At 41.3% G+C, this 19089-nt stretch overlaps 1 protein-coding gene across 5 annotated transcripts in view; it reads right to left on the minus strand.

The window, feature by feature from the left end:
* Positions 1-258: 258 nt before the first annotated feature.
* Positions 259-19089, minus strand: part of znf148 (zinc finger protein 148) — a 60175-nt gene continuing 41344 nt past the window's right edge. For 3 of the 5 annotated variants that reach the window (XM_033023681.1, XM_033023680.1, XM_033023682.1), the window contains 3 exons: positions 11948-12031; positions 10359-10477; positions 261-5969 (listed from right to left, as the gene is read on the minus strand). In XM_033023681.1, coding sequence (XP_032879572.1) covers positions 4374-5969; positions 10359-10477; positions 11948-12031 — 1799 coding nt within the window. In that variant the 3' untranslated portion in view covers positions 261-4373. Of the gene's footprint in view, positions 5970-10358; positions 10478-11947; positions 12032-19089 lie in introns of all 5 variants that reach the window. The other 2 variants (XM_033023683.1, XM_033023684.1) reach the window with 2 other exon arrangements.

Here is a 19089-nt window from a genome sequence, read left to right on the forward strand (position 1 = left end):
GCCGAGACAGTGCCATCTGCTGCTCGAACCGAGTCCAGTGATGGTATTTGGATTTTAATAGGAGTGGCTGATTGACAAATCAACAGCAGCAAGTCCAGAATGGCCTGTTTGGTAACTGCAGCATCTTGTGTATAAAGATGCAGCAGACCTGGTCACGAATGATAAAGGTTGCTATGGCAGGAATAGGCCACTACCACAAATGATGAGATTGAAACTCAGCGCATTAACGCTGACCTTATAATGTAAATAAAGACATGCTATCTCTTTTATTTTTTTTTATTTTGAAACTAAAACAAATGTAATTCAGAAGAAAGATCTTCACCGTGATAAAAAATTGTCACGGAAGTGAAGATGTATGAAAATAACACAGCATATTTTATACACAAATGTTATACAGGGAACTTCCACGCAGAATCCTTCACGATATGGCTGCACTGCTCATCTTCAAATGTTGTCACTCAGCATCATTCTTCATAAATTAACAACCAACAAAATTGATCTCTGAACATTTATTTATAACTATGCATTAAAAAGTCCTTAAAGTTGAAAACGTGATACTTCCAATTTCTCTAATACACTGTTTATAAAGCACTGTATCTCTTTTGACAACTTTAAAGCATTTTGTAGAAATCTGTGTTGATACATCTCTATACCGTTATTTGATAACACGTTGCAAATTATTATTGAACAGTGTATCAATATCTACTACTGATCAATCCATTCCCCAAAATATTCACACGTCAGTGTTTAAACCCTGACTGTAAAAGATACTGAAGCAATGATAAGTTTTCTGTGGGATGAACCAAAGACTGACTCTTACAAACACGGTTCTCCCACACATCCTGATTATGGAGTAGTGAACAACTGAACAAAAGCAAAAGGTTTTTGTACATAGACTGTAGCCAACAAATTTTGTAACAAATTTAGCTTTTACAATATACTACAAAATTGATCTCTATAGTTAGTGCTTCTACATTAATAGAAAAGCAAGCTTGGTATAAAATTGACCAGTGTACTAAAAGAAACCAGAACAAAGTATCACTTGGCAAGTCCATCCATGTATAAATGGCTAGCGAATAACAAAGGCTGATGCTACGATACTACATTACCCATTCTGCTGCTCTGTATAGATATGCAGTTTCAATCCCTCACTGATTAGTCTAATTTGACCATTTTGCCTAAACATTTATTTACATAAAGCTATGAATCTGAATTGTATGCTGAGCTCTCATTACAACAGAAATCTTCAACACCACCTTTTTCAATATTTAAAATGCCCCCCCCCCCCCCCCCCCCCCCCTCCCCTCCTCCTCTCAACAAAAAAATAAAATGCCTCTGCAATTATCCCGGGAAAAGAATATTTCCTCAAGTGCGTTATATTTTCAATCCATTTTTGGGGTGGTTCTTCCCTTTCTTCTCTGACACAGATCTAAAAGGTTGACATCTCATGCCAAAGTATTGCGTGATGAAATGTAGCAAATAATGGGCACATTAAAAGAAATACATGCAAAGATTCTAAAGCACTAAATACAATTTTACATTCTTGGAATGAATTTGTTTCAATTAAAAGAATCGTAAAAGTGTAAACCAAGCAAAACCATGTTTGTAATCACTCAAGGTATTAGGTAAATACAATTAGGTATTTGAAAAGAACCAAAGCCATCACAAGTACAGATCACCATCAACCATGCGTAAAGAATCCGCATTTATACACTGGCCGCAATCAAACATTACCTGCGCTTGTAGAAGGTATTAAATGTAATAACACAAAATAACCTCAATACAATAAAACATTCTGGATTTCAGTTTGATAATAGTTTTCATGTACATCTCACACCTTCAAAGGAAAGCATTTTAAAAGTGCACGTTTTAATGATTTTCAAAAAGGACATTGCACACCTCATCAACTCATTAGACATTTTGTTTGAGTATCCCCAGATATGGGGAAAAGCAGTTCCATTTAGGGTTACTATCAACGAATAAAAGCAATCAAGCATGATTGACATGGGGACTGCAGATCCTTCCATTTGACAAATGTGAAATGCTTTCTTAGTTACAGCTGGTAGTGCTGGCGTGAGTTTAAACATTTACAGAACGAGTTAAAGTATCGGTGCTCATTTCAGTGCAAGAGGAAGTTCATGAGCAACAAGGTACACACAGGCAGCCTTGAGTAGCAGCTACATGATAAACTGCCCCAAGATATCAGGAGTTGAGAAAGCAAAGCATGTACTCACTTAATTTCTCTAGACTTGAACTGTTGGCTCTTTGATGTACTCTGATTTTATTCAACTACCAACCATCCTTTCATTTGGTCCTGTGTTCTACATCCTGTCAAAAAAACATCTTTAACCAGTCGCTTATAACTCAAGTTTTTCAAACTGGTCTGGCAGAGAACTGGAAAATTGCAAAGGAGTACATCTCAGTCTGCCTGGGGCCAGATATACCGAGGACCAGGAGCACAACATCTTGAGAACTTTGAATTTGATATTTCACTTTAAATTATCATCTTATAGGTATGTTTTTTTCCATTGCTATAAACAAAAGGAGGCTTTCTCTACCAAACAGCATGTTGTTTCTTTGGATAGTTGACAATGTTAAAAGTTGGGATGTTAATACTTGAATGGCATTTCCCTACAGAAAGATTTTGAATTCAGTGTTGGGAAAAGATGATGCCAGACAATAGCTAAAACACAGATGTGCATTCCTGAAGGGTATCACGACACATCACCAGCTCATTACACTACATCTACCCAGTGCCTTAAACTACACAAGGCCATAAAGACTTTGCATTTGTACTTCAATAAGCTACACGCGTGCAGTGAGTTGCACAGGCCAACTCTGGTAAATTGCAAAGCTAGAAATGCATAAGAGTTTGTCTGATCATTATTTTCACCTTATTGTAATCCCTGCACCCCAACCTCAACTCCCATTAGTAATTATTAGAATGTTTCGAATGCCACAAAGATGATATAAATATAAAAATATGAAATTTACATCTTTGGCTGAAACATTCCTAAAGCAAATCACAGAATGAGGAGGGAACTGACCAATCAGAAATCCAAATCATACAAATCTCAGTCAACCAATGCCAGCCATCTCAAACCAGACAAGCTTTATCCACAAAACCACAGGTCAATTTTTTCTCGTATATATTTATGGAAGTATCTGGTATGACATTTTATTGGAACAGTTACTTCAACCCATTAAGTCACTGGAATTGTGGACAATTGCCAAGCCAAAGCCTTACAGTAAATTGGTTACAAGGAATGGTTACTGCCTGAAAATGAAAATGACGACAAATATTGATCCAAATTAGATGACAGTTTACTAATCATATGCAAGACAGATTCTTAATCAGCTGATTCAAAAGTAGAAGTGTGAACTATAAAAACAAAGCATACCACAATGTACAAAATCACTGACAAAAAGGGGGAACAGAACGTAACATTATTTGTGGTACGATTTACCTGTTGCATTATATAATTTTGAATTTTTTTAATGCAGACAAGGTATACAATAAAACGGGTAGGTATTGCAATATAAATTAACAGGTAAATTTTCTCCAAGGAAACAATGTTTTATATACTAAACATACAAAAATAGGGATATAAACTAAATTTTTTAAAAGGCAGCCCCATATCTTGGAGCCAAAATCTGCATCACACAAGGAGGGAAATATTAAAACACTTGTCGTGCTGTGAACGGTTCAAGGAACCAAAAATTCCCATATTCTTGTCTAAAATAAATAAAATTTAAATTTTTTTTAAACTCATGGTATAAATAGGATGTTCAATTGTTGAACATCATTCTTCTCCCACTCATCAAATCTGTGGGCTTCCTTATTGTGAGTTAGATAAAAATTATGACCCAATTATTTCTATTCTCCTGCATACAAACTGGAAAAAATGTTAGTTTTGTTTATAATCTTAGTAAATCTGAATAGAAAAGTGCATAATTTTAAGGAAAATCAAAATAAACTAATTTATTAGTTCGGTTTTACCCTAAATGTAGAAGTGACTGATTTTTCTTTTTATTTAAAAAGTGCCTAAATATTTTGGGGCATGTTACAAGATGAGGCATGGCAGAAGCATCAGTGGTGAACAACATTTAAGCCCTGCCACAACACAAGAACCTGCGACATGCTGTGCATGGCTGAAATATGCAAAGGAAATGCTGTAACTACAATGCACAGCAGCACATAGAGTTTTGGTATTCAAGGGGCCTTGTTGAGGCTTCTATATGAAACTGAACCAAAACTGCATTAACTACTGATTATACAGCACTCCATCCTATACAGAGCAGCGCATAATACAACAATCGTCCATTTGAAGTGCTACCCCATTTTGTCTTGAAACAGAGATCAGAGGTTCCTGCTATCCGAAGGCTTGTCTAGCTGTGGTATCTGGTGACGTAGTCATTTGGGTTCTTCCCTCTGCTACGCTCACTAATGGGAACTCGGAAAACTCAGCACTAGTCCCCCGCACCCTCAGGTTTACCTGTCCATTGGCAGCCGTATATGGGGGAGTTATGCCTGACCTTGTGTTCTGGAACTGAGATCTGAATGTCTGCTCAAATGTGCCTATCTGGTAGGCCTGATGGACTGGCTGTGCGTCCACCTTCTTCTGAGAAGTCATTTGCTCCAGGAACTCTTGTGCGGAGACAGAATTGTGATTCGCCTCTTCATTTGAAAAAGAAAAGGAGTGCTGCGACTCACCAACCATCAAACCGAAATGGGACTTCTCAGAAGAAGGTCGCAGAGGTGAATTCATGCCCGATCGAAAGCCCCGCTGCATAGTCATTGAGGCCACGGAAGAGAACAATGGTTGACTTAAGTTTGCGGTTTCAGTTCCAAAAGAAAGGCTTGCGCTGGGTAAATATGCATCATTCTGGCTCGTTCTTTCCAAAGCCTGCTGGAGAAATTTTGAATATTCGTGAAGCATACTGGCTTTGTCCGAAGAGGCTGATTGAGAACTTGCACCAACTCTCTCGGGCTGGGAAACCGCAGCTACATCTGAAGCGTTAATCGACATACTTGAGGCCACTTCCGTATCAGCAACATTAAAAGACATTTCATGTTGCCCGTTCGCCTTGTGAGAATAATGCTCAAGAAGAGTCTGCAGCACCTCATCCGGGATCCCACTCTTGTCTTGACTGTTCTTTATGTCAACATTCATGGACTGCGAGTCCAACATTGATGCGGCAGTACTTTCATCAATGACACTGGCCACGGCAGCTTGGGTCACAGACGGCTGCGATGCTATCTGGCCCACATTCAGGGCATACTCTCTGCTGGTGTTGCTGGCTGCCTGCAGATAACGCTTCTTCTTCAGAAACTGCATGGCATCATCATAGTTGTTACTGCTATGCACTGGTTTGCTGGGAACTTCCTGTAAGGAATCAACATGATCAATGTCATGGCTGCCTTCAGAATCTAGCATACCTGGCTTACCAATGAATTCATAGGTGTACTTAGTTACTTTATTTTCTTCATAAGTGGATAAAGCAGTCATTGACTGGCTTGGTTCCAGCTGGAGTTTCTGACTCCTTTTACTGCTCACTTTTTTGATGACCAATTTTGGAGGGTGGATATCTCCTGAAGCACATTCCAAAGGATTGCCACTGCTGGAAGAATGGGGTATCTCAACAGAGTATTCAGTCACCATGTATTCGTCTTTCACTTTGGAGGCAATGCTGTAGAGCGATGGATAATCATTCTCATTTTCATCTTTTTTCTGGCCAAGCTTTTCCAAGGTGCACACCTTCTCCGCGAGAGGATCAATGGATCTCAATTTCTCTCCCGTCTTCTGCTTCCGTTTCCGTGGTATTGGATTCTCTTTGTGTTGCAAAAGGCCGTTTGGGTCATCCATTCCTCCCATGTCACTCATCTTCAAAGCACACAGCAGTTTTTTATCTCTGTTTTCATGGCACATCCGTTTATGCTTCAATACACGGTCAGTTCTGGAGAAATACTGAAATAATAATCAATATCAATTACATTTAATTTAAATCTCACAAATCCCCCAAAAGAAATTAAATGGACATTGACATGTTTACCTTTCAGCATCAGCTATAAAAAGGTGATTAGAGTTATTAAGAGCATCAAAAACGTCTCAATAATAGTCAGCACAGGAAAGCTGTGAACAAGTTAATCATCCGTTGGAAAAGAATCACGACACAACAAGCGTAACCTGAAGTAGATGCTTCACAGATCAAATCTGAAACCAATTTAAACTGGACAGCTTAACTAATAAACACTGAAATTAAAAAAACACGTCACAAATAACAGATAGTAGACACTGGGAACTGCAGGTGCTGATTTACTAAAAAGACAAAGTGCTAGAGTAACTCAACATGTCAGGCAGCCTCACTGGAGAGATGTTTCGGGTCAGGACACTTCTTCACTCAGATTTCTGCTGCCTGATGCACTCAGTTACTCCAGCACTGTTTTTATTCTTAAAAAAATAACAGGTCTGACAGGAACCCAACGCTTTCTGTTCTGAAATCTGAAGAAGAATCCCGACCCGAAACATCACCTATCCCTTTTTCCAGAGATGCTGCCTGACCCCCTGAGTTACTCCAGCACTTTGTGCCTATCTGTGGTACAAACCCACACCTGCTGTTCTGTTTCTATATCCCCCTTTAATTCTGCTCATTACTTTAAATCTATACTCCCTCATTACTCACAGCTTCTTAAATGTACACACAGAAGTGTCGTGGTTTACATATTTTCTTTTCAAACAAAAAATCCATTAATTGTTGCAGTGAATTGAAGTAAAGTGCAACGTGAAGTCATGAAATCCTAAAACTCATTGTTAGTGCCTGTCTGCTCTCGCTATTACTCCTTACACGGGCCAAAGCAAGAAGAGAATTTTAAAAAATTTGCTGCAAAGACTGATGAAAGGTCACCAAAATGCAGCATTACTGTTTGTCTGCACATATGCTGCCTGACCTGTTGAGTATTTCCAACAGAAACTGATGAAAACACACACAACCTCATCTTTTGGGTTGCAAAACCAATTAAATCATGTTGAAGTTACATTAAATATTACTTAATCCACAATCAAAACAGTGGATTAGACACACATTACTCTAGGAAAGATGCCAGGACAATGGACAGATTGCAGAGGAGATTCAGAAAAATAAAACAGGGGATGAAACTAATGAAAAAAAGATTCCTAAATTCATTAGGAATGAGAACAAGAGAGACAGACAGGAAGTGCTCAGAAGGTAATTCCATACTTCAATACGAACAGATTCAAAGTATCTCACAAAGAATGTGGAACATTAAGAATTTTTTTAAGTGATGACAGGAAAAGGTAGAAATCAACAGAAATCACCACATGTAATTAAGCCCAGTCCACCAGACCAGCCACAGCCATAGGAGGCTGTGGAAACCAATAGATATTTTTACGGCAGAGATAGATAGATTGATTAGTACGGATGTCAGTGGCTATGGGGAGAAGGCAGGATAATTGGGTTAGGAGAGATAGATCAGCTTGATCGAATGGCAGAGTAGACTTGATGGGCCAAAAGGCCAATTCTGCTCCTATCACATATGACCTTATGACCATGAAACCAACTGAAGTCTCAAATAGATCCTCTCACTGTGTTCTCACTCCCACATCCTCTACCCAATATAAACTTGACAATGACAGCTTGTGCCTCAACCACCAACCAATGAAGTATATTCAACAGCTCACCACCAACATCCAGCTAAACTCTCTTATATATAATTCATGTGTTCAATCAATAATTCCTCACACCAATTGAGTATAGAACCATAGAAACATAGAAAATAGGTGCAGGAGTAGGCCATTCGGCTCTTCGAGCCTGCACCGCCATTCAATATGATCATGGCTGATCATCCAACTCAGTATCCCATACCTGCATTCTCCCCAAATCCCCTGATCCCTTTAGCCACAAGGGCCACATCTAACTCCCTCTTAAATATAGCCAATGAACTGGCCTTAACTACCTTCTGTGGCAGAGAGTTCCACAAATTCACCACTCTCTGTGTAAAAAATGATTTTCTCATCTCGGTCCTAAAAGACTTCCCTCGTATCCTTAAACTGTGACCCCTTGTTATGGACTTCCCCAACATCAGGAATAATCTTCCTGCATCTAGCCTGTCTAACCCCTTAAGAATTTTGTAAGTTTCTATAAGATCCCCCAATCTTCTAAATTCTAGCGAGTACAAGCCGAGTCTATCCAGTCTTTCTTCATATGAAAGTCCTGCCATCCCAGGAATCAGTCTGATGAACCTTCTCTGTACTCCCTCTATGGCAAGAATGTCTTCTCAGATTAGGAGACCAAAACTGTACGCAATACTCCAGGTGTGATCTCACCAAGACCCTGTAGAACTGCTGTAGAACCTCTCTGCTCTTATACTCAAATCCTTTTGCTATGAATGCTAACATACCATTCGCTTTCTTCACTGCCTGCTGCACCTGCATACCTACTTTCAATGACTGGTGTACCATGACACCCAGGTCTCGTTGCATCTCCCATTTTCCTAATCGATCACCATTCAGATAAGAGTCTACTTTCCTGTTTTTGCCACCAAAGTGGATAACCTCACATTTATTCACATTATACTGCATCTGCCATGCATTTGCCCACTCACCCAACCTCTCCAAGTCACGTTGCAGCCTCCTAGCATCCTCCTCAGAGCTAACACTGCCCCTCAGCTTCGTGTCATCCGCAAACTTGAAGATGTTGCATTCAATTCCCTCATCCAGATCATTAATATATATTGTAAATAGCTGGGGTCCCAGGACTGAGCCTTGCGGTACCCCACTAGTCACTGCCTGCCATTCTGAAAAGGACCCGTTTACTCCTACTCTTTGCTTCCTGTCTGCCAGCCAGTTCTCTATCCACATCAATACTGAACCCCCAATACTGTGTGCTTTAAGTTTGCATACTAATCTCTTACGTGGGACCTTGTCGAAAGCCTTCTGAAAGTCCAGATATAACACATACACTGGTTCTCCCTTATGCACTCTACTAGTTACATCCTCGAAAAATTCTTAAGATTCGTCAGACATGATTTACCTTTCGTAAATCCATGCTGACTTTGTCCAATGATTTCACCACTTTCCAAATGTGCTGCTATCCCATCTTTAATAACTGACTAGCAGTTTCCCCACTACCGATGTTAGACTAACTGGTCTGTAATTCCCCGTTTTCTCTCTCCCTCCCTTTTGAAAAAGTGGGATTACATTAGCTACCCTCCAATCCTCAGGAACTACTCCAGAATCTAAAGAGTATTGAAAAATTATCACTAATGCATCCACTATTTCTGGGGCTACTTCCTTAAGTACTCTGGGATGCAACTTATCTGGCCCTGGGGATTTATCGGCCTTTAATCCATTCAATTTACCTAACACCACTTCCCGGCTAACCTGGATTTCACTCAGTTCCTCCATCTTATTTGACTCCCGGTCCCTTGCTATTTCCGGCAGATTATTTATGTCTTCCTTAGTGAAGACAGAACCAAAGTAGTTATTCAATTGGTCTGCCATGTCCTTGTTCTCCATGATCAATTTGCCTGTTTCTGACAGCAAGGGACCTACATTTGTTTTAACTAATCTTTTTCTCTTCACATATCTATAAAAACATTTGCAGTCAGTTTTTATGTTCCCTGCCAGTTTTCTTTCATAATCTATTTTCCCTTTCCTAATTAAGCCCTTTGTCCTCCTCTGCTGGACTCTGAATTTTTCCCAGTCCCGTGGTAGGCTGCTTTTTCTGGCTAATTTGTATGCTTCGTCTTTTGTTTTGATACCATCCATGATTTCCCTTGTTATCCACAGATGCACTACCTTCACTGATTTATTCTTTTGCCAAACTGGGATGAACAATTGTTGTAGTTCAACCATGCAGTGTTTTTATAATTTTTAAACATTTCCCTCTGACAATAAAAGCACTCCATTTCTTTGTCTTCCTTCATATTTGTGTTTCTAGTAATCCAGCTACCATCCTAGTGAATCCGGAGGGCATTAACATTCAGTATTTCACCAGCGGTGCTTAGGAAACAGAGGAAAAGATCTAATGCTTTTAACGGTAAAGTGGGTTATTTTCACAAAATGGATATATTCTTGAAATCATGGGCAGGATTTCTGTTTCAGAGACCAGTGTAGGCATGATGTGTAGGAAGGGACTGTAGATGCTGGTGAAAACCGAAGATAGACACAAAAAGCTGGAGTAACTCAGCGGGTCAGACAGCATCTCTGGAAGTGACTATTCCTTTTCTCCATAGATGTTATCTGACCCACTGAGTTATTCCATCTTTTTGTGTCGATCACCAGTAATTCCAGGTTAATCAGCGCTTCACTGTTCCGATTCTGGTAGTTAATTCTCACCTGGTGACAGTATTCACACTGATATGGTTTCTCCCCACTGTGAGTCCGCTTATGCCTCTCCATGTGGTATTTCTGTATAAACCTCATGTCACATTCATCGCATTGAAAAGGTTTTTCACCTGGAAATGTAATTTCCCAATCATTACACACAGTCTCTGGATAATGCATTCCATTCAGTTTTACATCAACTCTAATAAATGTCTAACGATCCCATTCTTAGGAAAATAGATCAGCATTAACTTCCAAAACATGGGTATCTTGAAATTCATTTAAAAGAATCCTCCATTTCCATCACCCCATTATTTACTCAAGTGTGCATCAAAAAAGCAAGCAACTGATGTTCCCAACCATGACAGGATCAACTCTATGGAAACAGTTAGATGACCATGCCACCTGAAATCTGGATGTTCCAAATCAGAAGGAAAAAAAAAATCAGATAGAGAATATTCTGATTTTCGAATGAATTATTACATTATCAAAGATGCCAAGATGAATAATGTAATGCTGTGCAGTGAAATAACTTTGGTCACTTTCTTCTCCCTATTCAAATCGGCTTTACTGTTCCGATTAAAATAACTCTCAAGAACATAAAAATAAAATACCTCATGTTTCCCCTGTTAATCAAAATATCGTGGTTGATCTTTTACTTCAAAGCCATTTTCCGGCATCAACCCCATATCCTTTGATTCTTTTCATACAAAGCACAAATGTGGAGTTAAATCTGGATGCTGTGTGGCACCACTGTTTGTGTTAACGAGATGAACCACTGGGTGAATTAAATCGCACAATTCAACCCACAGATACGAAACCGCATCGGTTTTCACAGAACAGATTAGCATCTCAATTATGTGTTAGCTAGTTGATGAACATGGCTGAATATAAATTGTTACCACATTTGTCGATATTACAGAAAAATCAGATGCACCGCCAAAATAATTGAATGAGAAGTGCTCCTACACACAGCCAGCGGGATGTGCATGTACTGAATGACTAATTAATAAGATCACATTCAGGAGAATATACCTGATGCAACTTTACACATACCAATATGTGGTATTTTCATTTATCCAGTAGCTCAGCTAGTTACACAACAGCATTCACAGTTAATTGCCAGTGGTTCTTTGACTAATCTCAGGTCAAGGCAATGCTCAGACTGCTTCAACAAGCATCTATATAAAATGATGGGTTGGCTCTAGTTACTGAATATACTGAACTAACTCTGGCACACATACACCATGAAGACCATAGAGTTTTCGGAAAGGGCCCCAAAAGGGTTCCATGGTGAAGGTTTTGAGTCACATAGATGGACTGACAAGACGAGGATCAATTGTCTCTGCTAGGAAATGATTATGATGGAGAAGATTGCAAAGGTGGTATTTGGAGCTACAGAGGATTGTGATGCGAAATAAGAGCATACTGTTTCCAATGACTGAAGGGATGGTAACCAGAGGTTGCAAATGTCTCGTCTCCTAACTTCAACATCTATTTCATAAACACGCTTACAAGCTTGGCTTTCCAAATAAATGTAGGTGTCATGCAATGTGAAATTTAAAAATAGACAAATAAGAAATAAGAATTGTAACTTTTACCAGTATGAATCTTCTCGTGTCTTTGCAGCAAATACTTCTGAATAAAACGCATGCTACACTGAGTGCACTGATACGGCTTTTCACCTTCAAAATAAAACATTTAATATATCGATGAGCAATACATTAGAGCATAAAAGGGGGAAACAGAATCTTTAATCTTGCATAAACCCCAGGCACCGTACAAATACTCAGACAATAGCTAACAGTAAAAGACATCCTGCATTAAACACCTAGATACCTGCACAGATTCATGTACAATTTTAGCAACTATAAAACATAATCTACTTATGGGTAGCTCACAGATGTTTTGGGGTAAATTTCCCTCCCGAGCTGAGTGTACATACTTGTTGCTGACCCACTTTTACCTTCCATCAATTTGCAACTAAGTGCCGACCCCGAGCTTAATGACAAGGTGCTCTAAAGCAGCAGGGGCCTTTGTTCATAAATGCCATAGTGTGGCAGAGAACGAGAAAGAGAGAGAAAAAACAAACCCAGTCACAAAACACTACCTGCCAGCTAGCACCAATATGTCAAAAGTGGCCATTCAGAAACGTTCAAAGACTAAAAATCCAATAAAGGCAACTTTTAAAATTAATAATTTAAAATACTTAAGGGAATAGAATTTTGAAACATACCAAAATACAGGCGATTTACTTTTTATTATTACATGCTGTTGTCGGGAATTTTGAAAATTAAAATGAAGATGAGTTGATTATAATCTGGTTAACCCTAGAGCTCACATACTGGGCAAGCATGATGGGACAAATGGGCAACATAGAATGTTAGGACGGTAATAAATAGATGTGTCAATGTATTTAGCTTTCACAGCACCGCTTAATTAGAATAGCTAAAACTAATACACTCTCCTGAAAAAGCGGACTTCCTTATCTATTGAGGGGGGGATAGTTGTTTGCAGTTCTGTCTAGGTTCTTATCCGTTACAGCCTTGAGATTACAGCTGTTCTCCGTCACTGCGTTTAGCAGGCAAGTCTCCCGAAAATTAACGAACGGCCTTTTTTTAATAAGTAGACACCATCAATTCTCCTGACAGGGATATTGACATCTACAGTGCCCTCCATAATGTTTGGGACAAAGATTCATCATCTATTTATTTGCTTCTGTACTCCACAATTTGAGATTTGTAATACAGGTGCACAACCTTTTATCCGAAGATCCAAATAACGAAAACCTCCGAATAGCGGCCATTTTTTCGGTCCTTGAAGAAAGGTCCTTGAAAACGTTCACCGAGGGCGGCCTGCAGAGGTGACAGCGGAACCTCCGGTCGGTCCTCGAAGAAAGGGGAACTAAATCCCCATTCATAAAAGAGAAGATGAGGGTATATTGCGCGGGAGGGTTAATAATTGACAATCTGCTGCTGCCTGCCCGCTGAGTTAAAAAGTTCCCACGGTAGACTCACGATATACAGTGTTTCGTGAGTCTTGCGTGGGAACTTTTTAACTCAGCGGGGCAGGCAGCAGCAGATTGTCGCTCGCTTCAGTATCACCCCACCTACACCCCTCTGCTTCCCGGCCATGTGTGTGACCCCTTCCCTCCCTATTGCACCGGCGCGGGGGCTTTGCACTGTCTTCACGTCGGTGATTGCAGCAGGACCGTGTCAGGACCAATTGGACACCGACCACCGCAAGCACGGAGATCCCAGAGACCCACAGCCAACAGCAGCCCAGCCCAGCCCCACTCCAACTACAGAGGAACCTGGGTTGCGGATGACGGGGCGCAGCTCGGGGCGTCGTAGGGGCCCATCGGGGAGCGGCCACTCAAAGCCACGGCGGGAGATGTAGGGCCCTGCCCCGGTCTTGATGTTGGAGCCCCCGGCGGGCGCTAGCAAGTCCGCGGCAATTTACAGCCGCGCCGGGCGTTGTAAGGACCCCCTCCAGGTCACTCTCAACCTCTATGATCTTTGCTCTCAACCCCGTAATTCGGGCGGGAGAAGTCGCCGCTGCCGGTGCCCCGCAAAGCAGTCTCCCACCGGAGACCCGCGAGCTCCCGGTGTCACCATCCACCAGTCGGGTCGCAGCAGCTCGCCCCCGCAACTCTCCACGCTCCGAAGCTGGCTAGCTCCACGGAGGTAGGTCCGTAGGTCCACAGCTCCCACCGACCCCCAGGCCCACTGCAAGCACGGAGATCCCAGAGACCCACAGCCAGCAGCAACTCCAGCCCCGCTCCAACTCCAGAGGAACACGTAGGGGCAGAAGCTGATGGTGTGCAAGGTACGTCTTGTTCTTGGGGTGGCGGATGAGGGGGCGCAGCTCGGGCTGTGGGCGAACTGCCACTTGTCGCTGTAGCGGCCAAAGATCATAGAGGAGCTCCTCTATGATCTTTGGTAGCGGCCCATCGGGGAGCGGATTCCTCTGGAGTTGGAGGGGGAGGGGGGTATTGTGCTGTTTGATCGCCCCCTGCTATCCCAGGGACAGGGAGACACAGCGGCTTTTTAGACTGGTGGGCAATCACTTCCAAAGTTCTGCCCACACAGTCAGTGCACTTCTCCTACACTGTATTTCATACAAACATTTATTCTGCAAGAAAAAACGACATTGAAGACTCAAACTCGCGATCGAGTAACTGCCAGGATCAAGGCGCAAACTTGCGACCTTGCGGATATGAGCCGAGCACTCTACCACTGAGCCAGCCATTAAAATCTACGCTAAAAAATTTCCATTCCGAAGACCGACAAATTCTGAATTACGAAAAGTGTCTGGTCCCAAGGCTTTCGGATAAAAGGTTGTGCACCTGTAGAAAAAAAATCACATGTGGTTAAAGTGCACATTATCAGATTATATTAAAGGGTATTTTTATGCATTTTGGTTTCACCATGTAGAAATTAAAACTGTGTTTATACATAGTCCCTCCATTTCAGGGCACCATAATGTTTGGGACACATGTCTTCACAGGTGTTTGTAATTGCTCAGGTGTGTTTAAATGCCTCCTTAATGCAGGTATAAGAGAGCTCTCAGCACCTAGTCTTTCCTCCAGTCTTTCCATCACCTTTGGAAACTTTTATTGCTGTTTATCAACTTGAGGACCAAAGTTGTGCCAATGAAAGTCAAATAAGCCATTATGAGTGAGAAACACGAATAAAACTGTTAGAGACATCAGCCAAACAGGTTCACCAAAATCAACAGTTTGGAACATTATTAAACAGAAAGAGAGCACTGGTGAGCTTACTAATCGCAAAGGGACTGGCAGGCCAAGGAAGACCTCCACAGCTGATGACAGAAGAATTCTCTCTATAATAAAGAAAAATCCCCAAACACCTGTCCAACAGATCAGAAACATTCTTCAGGTGTGGATTTGTCAATGACCACTGTCCGCAGAAGACTTAATGAACCGAAATACAGAGGCTACACTGCAAGATGCAAACCACTGGTTAGCTGCAAAAATAGGATGGCCAGTTTGCCAAGAAGTACTTAAAAGAGCAACCACAGTTCTGGAAAAAGGTCTTGTGGACAGATGAGACTAAGATTAATTTATACAGTGGCTTGCAAAAGTTTTCATACCCCTTGAACTTTTCCACATTTTGTCACGTTACAACCACAAACGTAAATGTATTTTATTGGGATTTTATGTGATAAAAAACTGAAAAGTGTGGCGTGCAAAAGTATTCAGCCCCCCTGAGTCAATACTTTGTAGAACCACCTTTCGCTGCAATTACAGCTGCAAGTCTTTTGGGGTATGTCTCTACCAGCTTTGCACATATAGAGACTGAAATTTTTGCCCATTCTTCTTTGCAAAATAGCTCAAGTTCAGTCAGATTGGATGGAGAGCGTCTGTGAACAGCAATTTTTAAGTCTTGCCAGATTCTCAATTGGATTTAGGTCTGGACTGGGCCATTCTAACACATGAATATGCTTTAATCTAAACCATTCCATTGTAGCTCTGGCTGTATGTTTAGGGTTGTTGTCCTGCAGGAAGGTGAACCTCCGCCCCAGTCTCAAGTCTTTTGCAGACTCTAACATGTTTTCTTCCAAGATTGCCATGTATTTGGCTCCATCCATCTTCCCATCAACTCTGACCAGCTTCCCTGTCCCTGCTGAAGAAAAGCATCCCCACAGCATGATGCTGCCACCACGTTTCACAGTGGACATGGTGTGTTCAGGGTGATGTGCAGTTAGTTTTCCGCCACACATAGCGTTTTGCATTTAGGCCAAAAACTTCAATTCTGGTCTCATCTGACCAGAGCACCTTCCTCCACATGTTTGCTGTGTCCCCCACCTGGCTTGTGGCAAACTGAAAACGGGACTTCTTATGGCTTTTTTTCAACAATGGCTTTCTTCTTGCCACTCTTCCATAAAGGCCCGATTTGTGGAGTGCACGACTAATAGTTGTCCTGTGGACAGATTCTCCCACCTGAGCTGTGGATCTCTGCAGCTCCTCCAGAGTTACCATGGGCCTCTTCAAGCAGTCATTGCATGCAAAGGATATGCAACAAAATACTAAACATGACTACTTTAATTCACATGACATTGCCGCGTCCCAAACATTAATGTGTCCTGAAATGGAGGGACTATGTATAAACACTGCTGTAATTTCTACATGGTAAAACCAAAATGTAGAAAATTTGCCTTTTTTAAAATCTGACAATGTGCACTTTAAATACGTGATTTTTTCTATTACAAATCTCAAATTGTGGAGTACAGAGGCAAATAAATAAATGATGGGTCTTTGTCCATAACATTATGGAGGGCACTGTCTGGTATCTGTTTGTTAGATACAGTGCATTCAGAAAGTATTCAGACCCCTTCACGTTTTCCACATTTTGTTACATTACAGCCTTATTCCAAAATGGATTAAAATCTTTTTTTTTAAATCATCAATCTACACACAATACCCCATAATAAAAAAGTGAAAACAGGTGTTTAGAAATTTTTGCAAAGTAATTAAAAAGAAATAACTGAAATATCACATATACATAAGTATTCAGACCCTTTACTCAGTACTTTGTTGAGGTATCTTTAGCAGCGATTACACCCTCAAGTCTTCTTGGGTATGATGCTACAAGCATGGCACACCTGCATTTGGGTAATTTCTCCCATTCTTCTCTGCAGATCCTCTCAAGCTCTGTCAGGTTGGATGGGGAGCGTCGATGCACAGCTATTTTCAGGTCCCTCCAGATATGTTCGATCGGGGTTCAAGTCCAGGCTCTGGCTGGGCCACTCAAGGACATTCACAGGCTTCTTCTTGCATATGGCGAGCACAGCCTAAAGTTGTAAGACAACTTGTTCTGTTTGATCTTGTTTGTGCATGCCTGGTTGATTGCATTCGTCGAAACAGGATGGACCACGTGAAGGTTGCAATCTCCCACCCCATTCACAGACTTGTCACGAAGCCACTCCTGCGTTGTCTTGGCTGTGTGCTTAGGGTCATTGTCCTGTTGGAAGGTGAACCTCCGCCCAAGTCTGAGGTCCAGAACGCTCTGAAGCAGGTTTTCATCAATGATCTCTCTGTACTTTGCTCCGTTCATCTTTCCCTCGATCCTAACTAGTCTCCCAGTTCCTGCCGCTGAAAAACATCCCCACAGCATGATGCTGCAACCACCATGCTTCACTGTAAGTACGGTATTGGCCAGGTGATGAGCAGTGCCTGGTTTCCTCCAGACATGACTCTTGGCATTCAGGCCAAAGAGTTCAATCTTGGTTTCACCAGACCAGAGAATTTAGGTGCCTTTTGGCAAACTCCAAGCGGGCTGTCATGTGCCTTTTACTGAGGGGTGGCTTCCGTCTGGCCACTCTACCATAAAGGCCTGACTGGTGGAGTGCTGCAGGTATATTTGTCCTTCTGGAAGGTTCTCCCATCTCCACAGAGGAACTCTGACCAAGACCAAGATTGCTCCGTTTGGTCAGGAGGCCAGCTCTATGAAGAGTCCTGGCGGTTCCAAAGTTCTTCAATTTAAGAATGACGGAGGCCACTGTGCTCTTCAGGACCTGCAATGCTGCAGAAATTGTTTTATACCCTTCCCCAGATCTGTGTCTTGACACAATACTGTCTCGGAGGTCTGCGGACAATTCCTTCGTCATCATGGCATGGTTTCTGACATGCAGTCAAATGTGGGACCTTATATAAACATGTGTGTACCTTTCTAAATCATGTCCAATCAATTTAATTTACCACTCGTGGAATCCAATCAAGTTGTAGAAACATCTCAAGGATAATCAATGAAAACAGGATGAACCTGAGCTCAATTTTGAGTGTCATATCAAAGGGTCTGAATACTTATGTAAATGTGATATTTCAGTTATTTATTTTTAATTACTTTGCAAAGATTTCTGAACACCAGTTTCCGCTTCTTCATTCTGGGGTATTGTGTGGAGATTGATGATAAAAACAATGAATTTAATCCATTTTAAAATAAGGCTGTAACGTAACAAAATGTGGAAAAAGTGATGGGGTCCGAGTACTTTCTGAATGCACGGTATATGGGGGAGAGATTTTCAAAACAACAGGAAAGTTAAAGTTAACTCTGGGGAAAGACAAAGATGAAAGGTTACAGAGACATTGATCAATGATGATTTATTTCAAATCTACAAGTAACCATTGTGTCATGAGAATATAGAAGTGCTGTAGGTACTGGAATCTTTGAAACACTTTGGGTTTTCCCAGAACTTTTCCTGGTTCACACTGTTAAGGCCTTCAATAAACCGACTTGTTCGATAGACTCACCATTGATCTACAAGCTGTCTTATTTTGTATTAGTGCCTATTAGATTAAAGCTGGATACAGGGTATGGGTAGAGCACAAAATTCCTCGTACACATGCTAAGCTATTACTTGGATGGGCTAGAATGGACATTGTCCTAGTTCCTTGCACCCAGATCCTTGTCAGAAAAATGAAGTGTAGATATAATGTGCATTTTCCTCAATGTAAACAAATGTGTATTCCACTGATGGACCCAATGAGTTCAGATTCAAATGCAACTGGGAAAGTGTGTTAGAAGGAACTGCAGATGCTGGTTTAAACCAAAGATAGACATAAAAAGCTAGAGTAACTCAGCGGGTCAGGCAGCATCTCTGGATGAAAATCCAGGTCGAAACTGGTTGGCTGAAACATCTCCAGAGATGCTGCCTGTCCCGCTGAGTTACTTCAGCTTTATGTCGCTGCGGCCTCTGCAGTCTGTCTGTGTATTTTTTT

This window comes from Amblyraja radiata, chromosome 7 (assembly GCF_010909765.2).
Source record: "Amblyraja radiata isolate CabotCenter1 chromosome 7, sAmbRad1.1.pri, whole genome shotgun sequence".
Lineage (NCBI taxonomy): Eukaryota > Metazoa > Chordata > Chondrichthyes > Rajiformes > Rajidae > Amblyraja > Amblyraja radiata.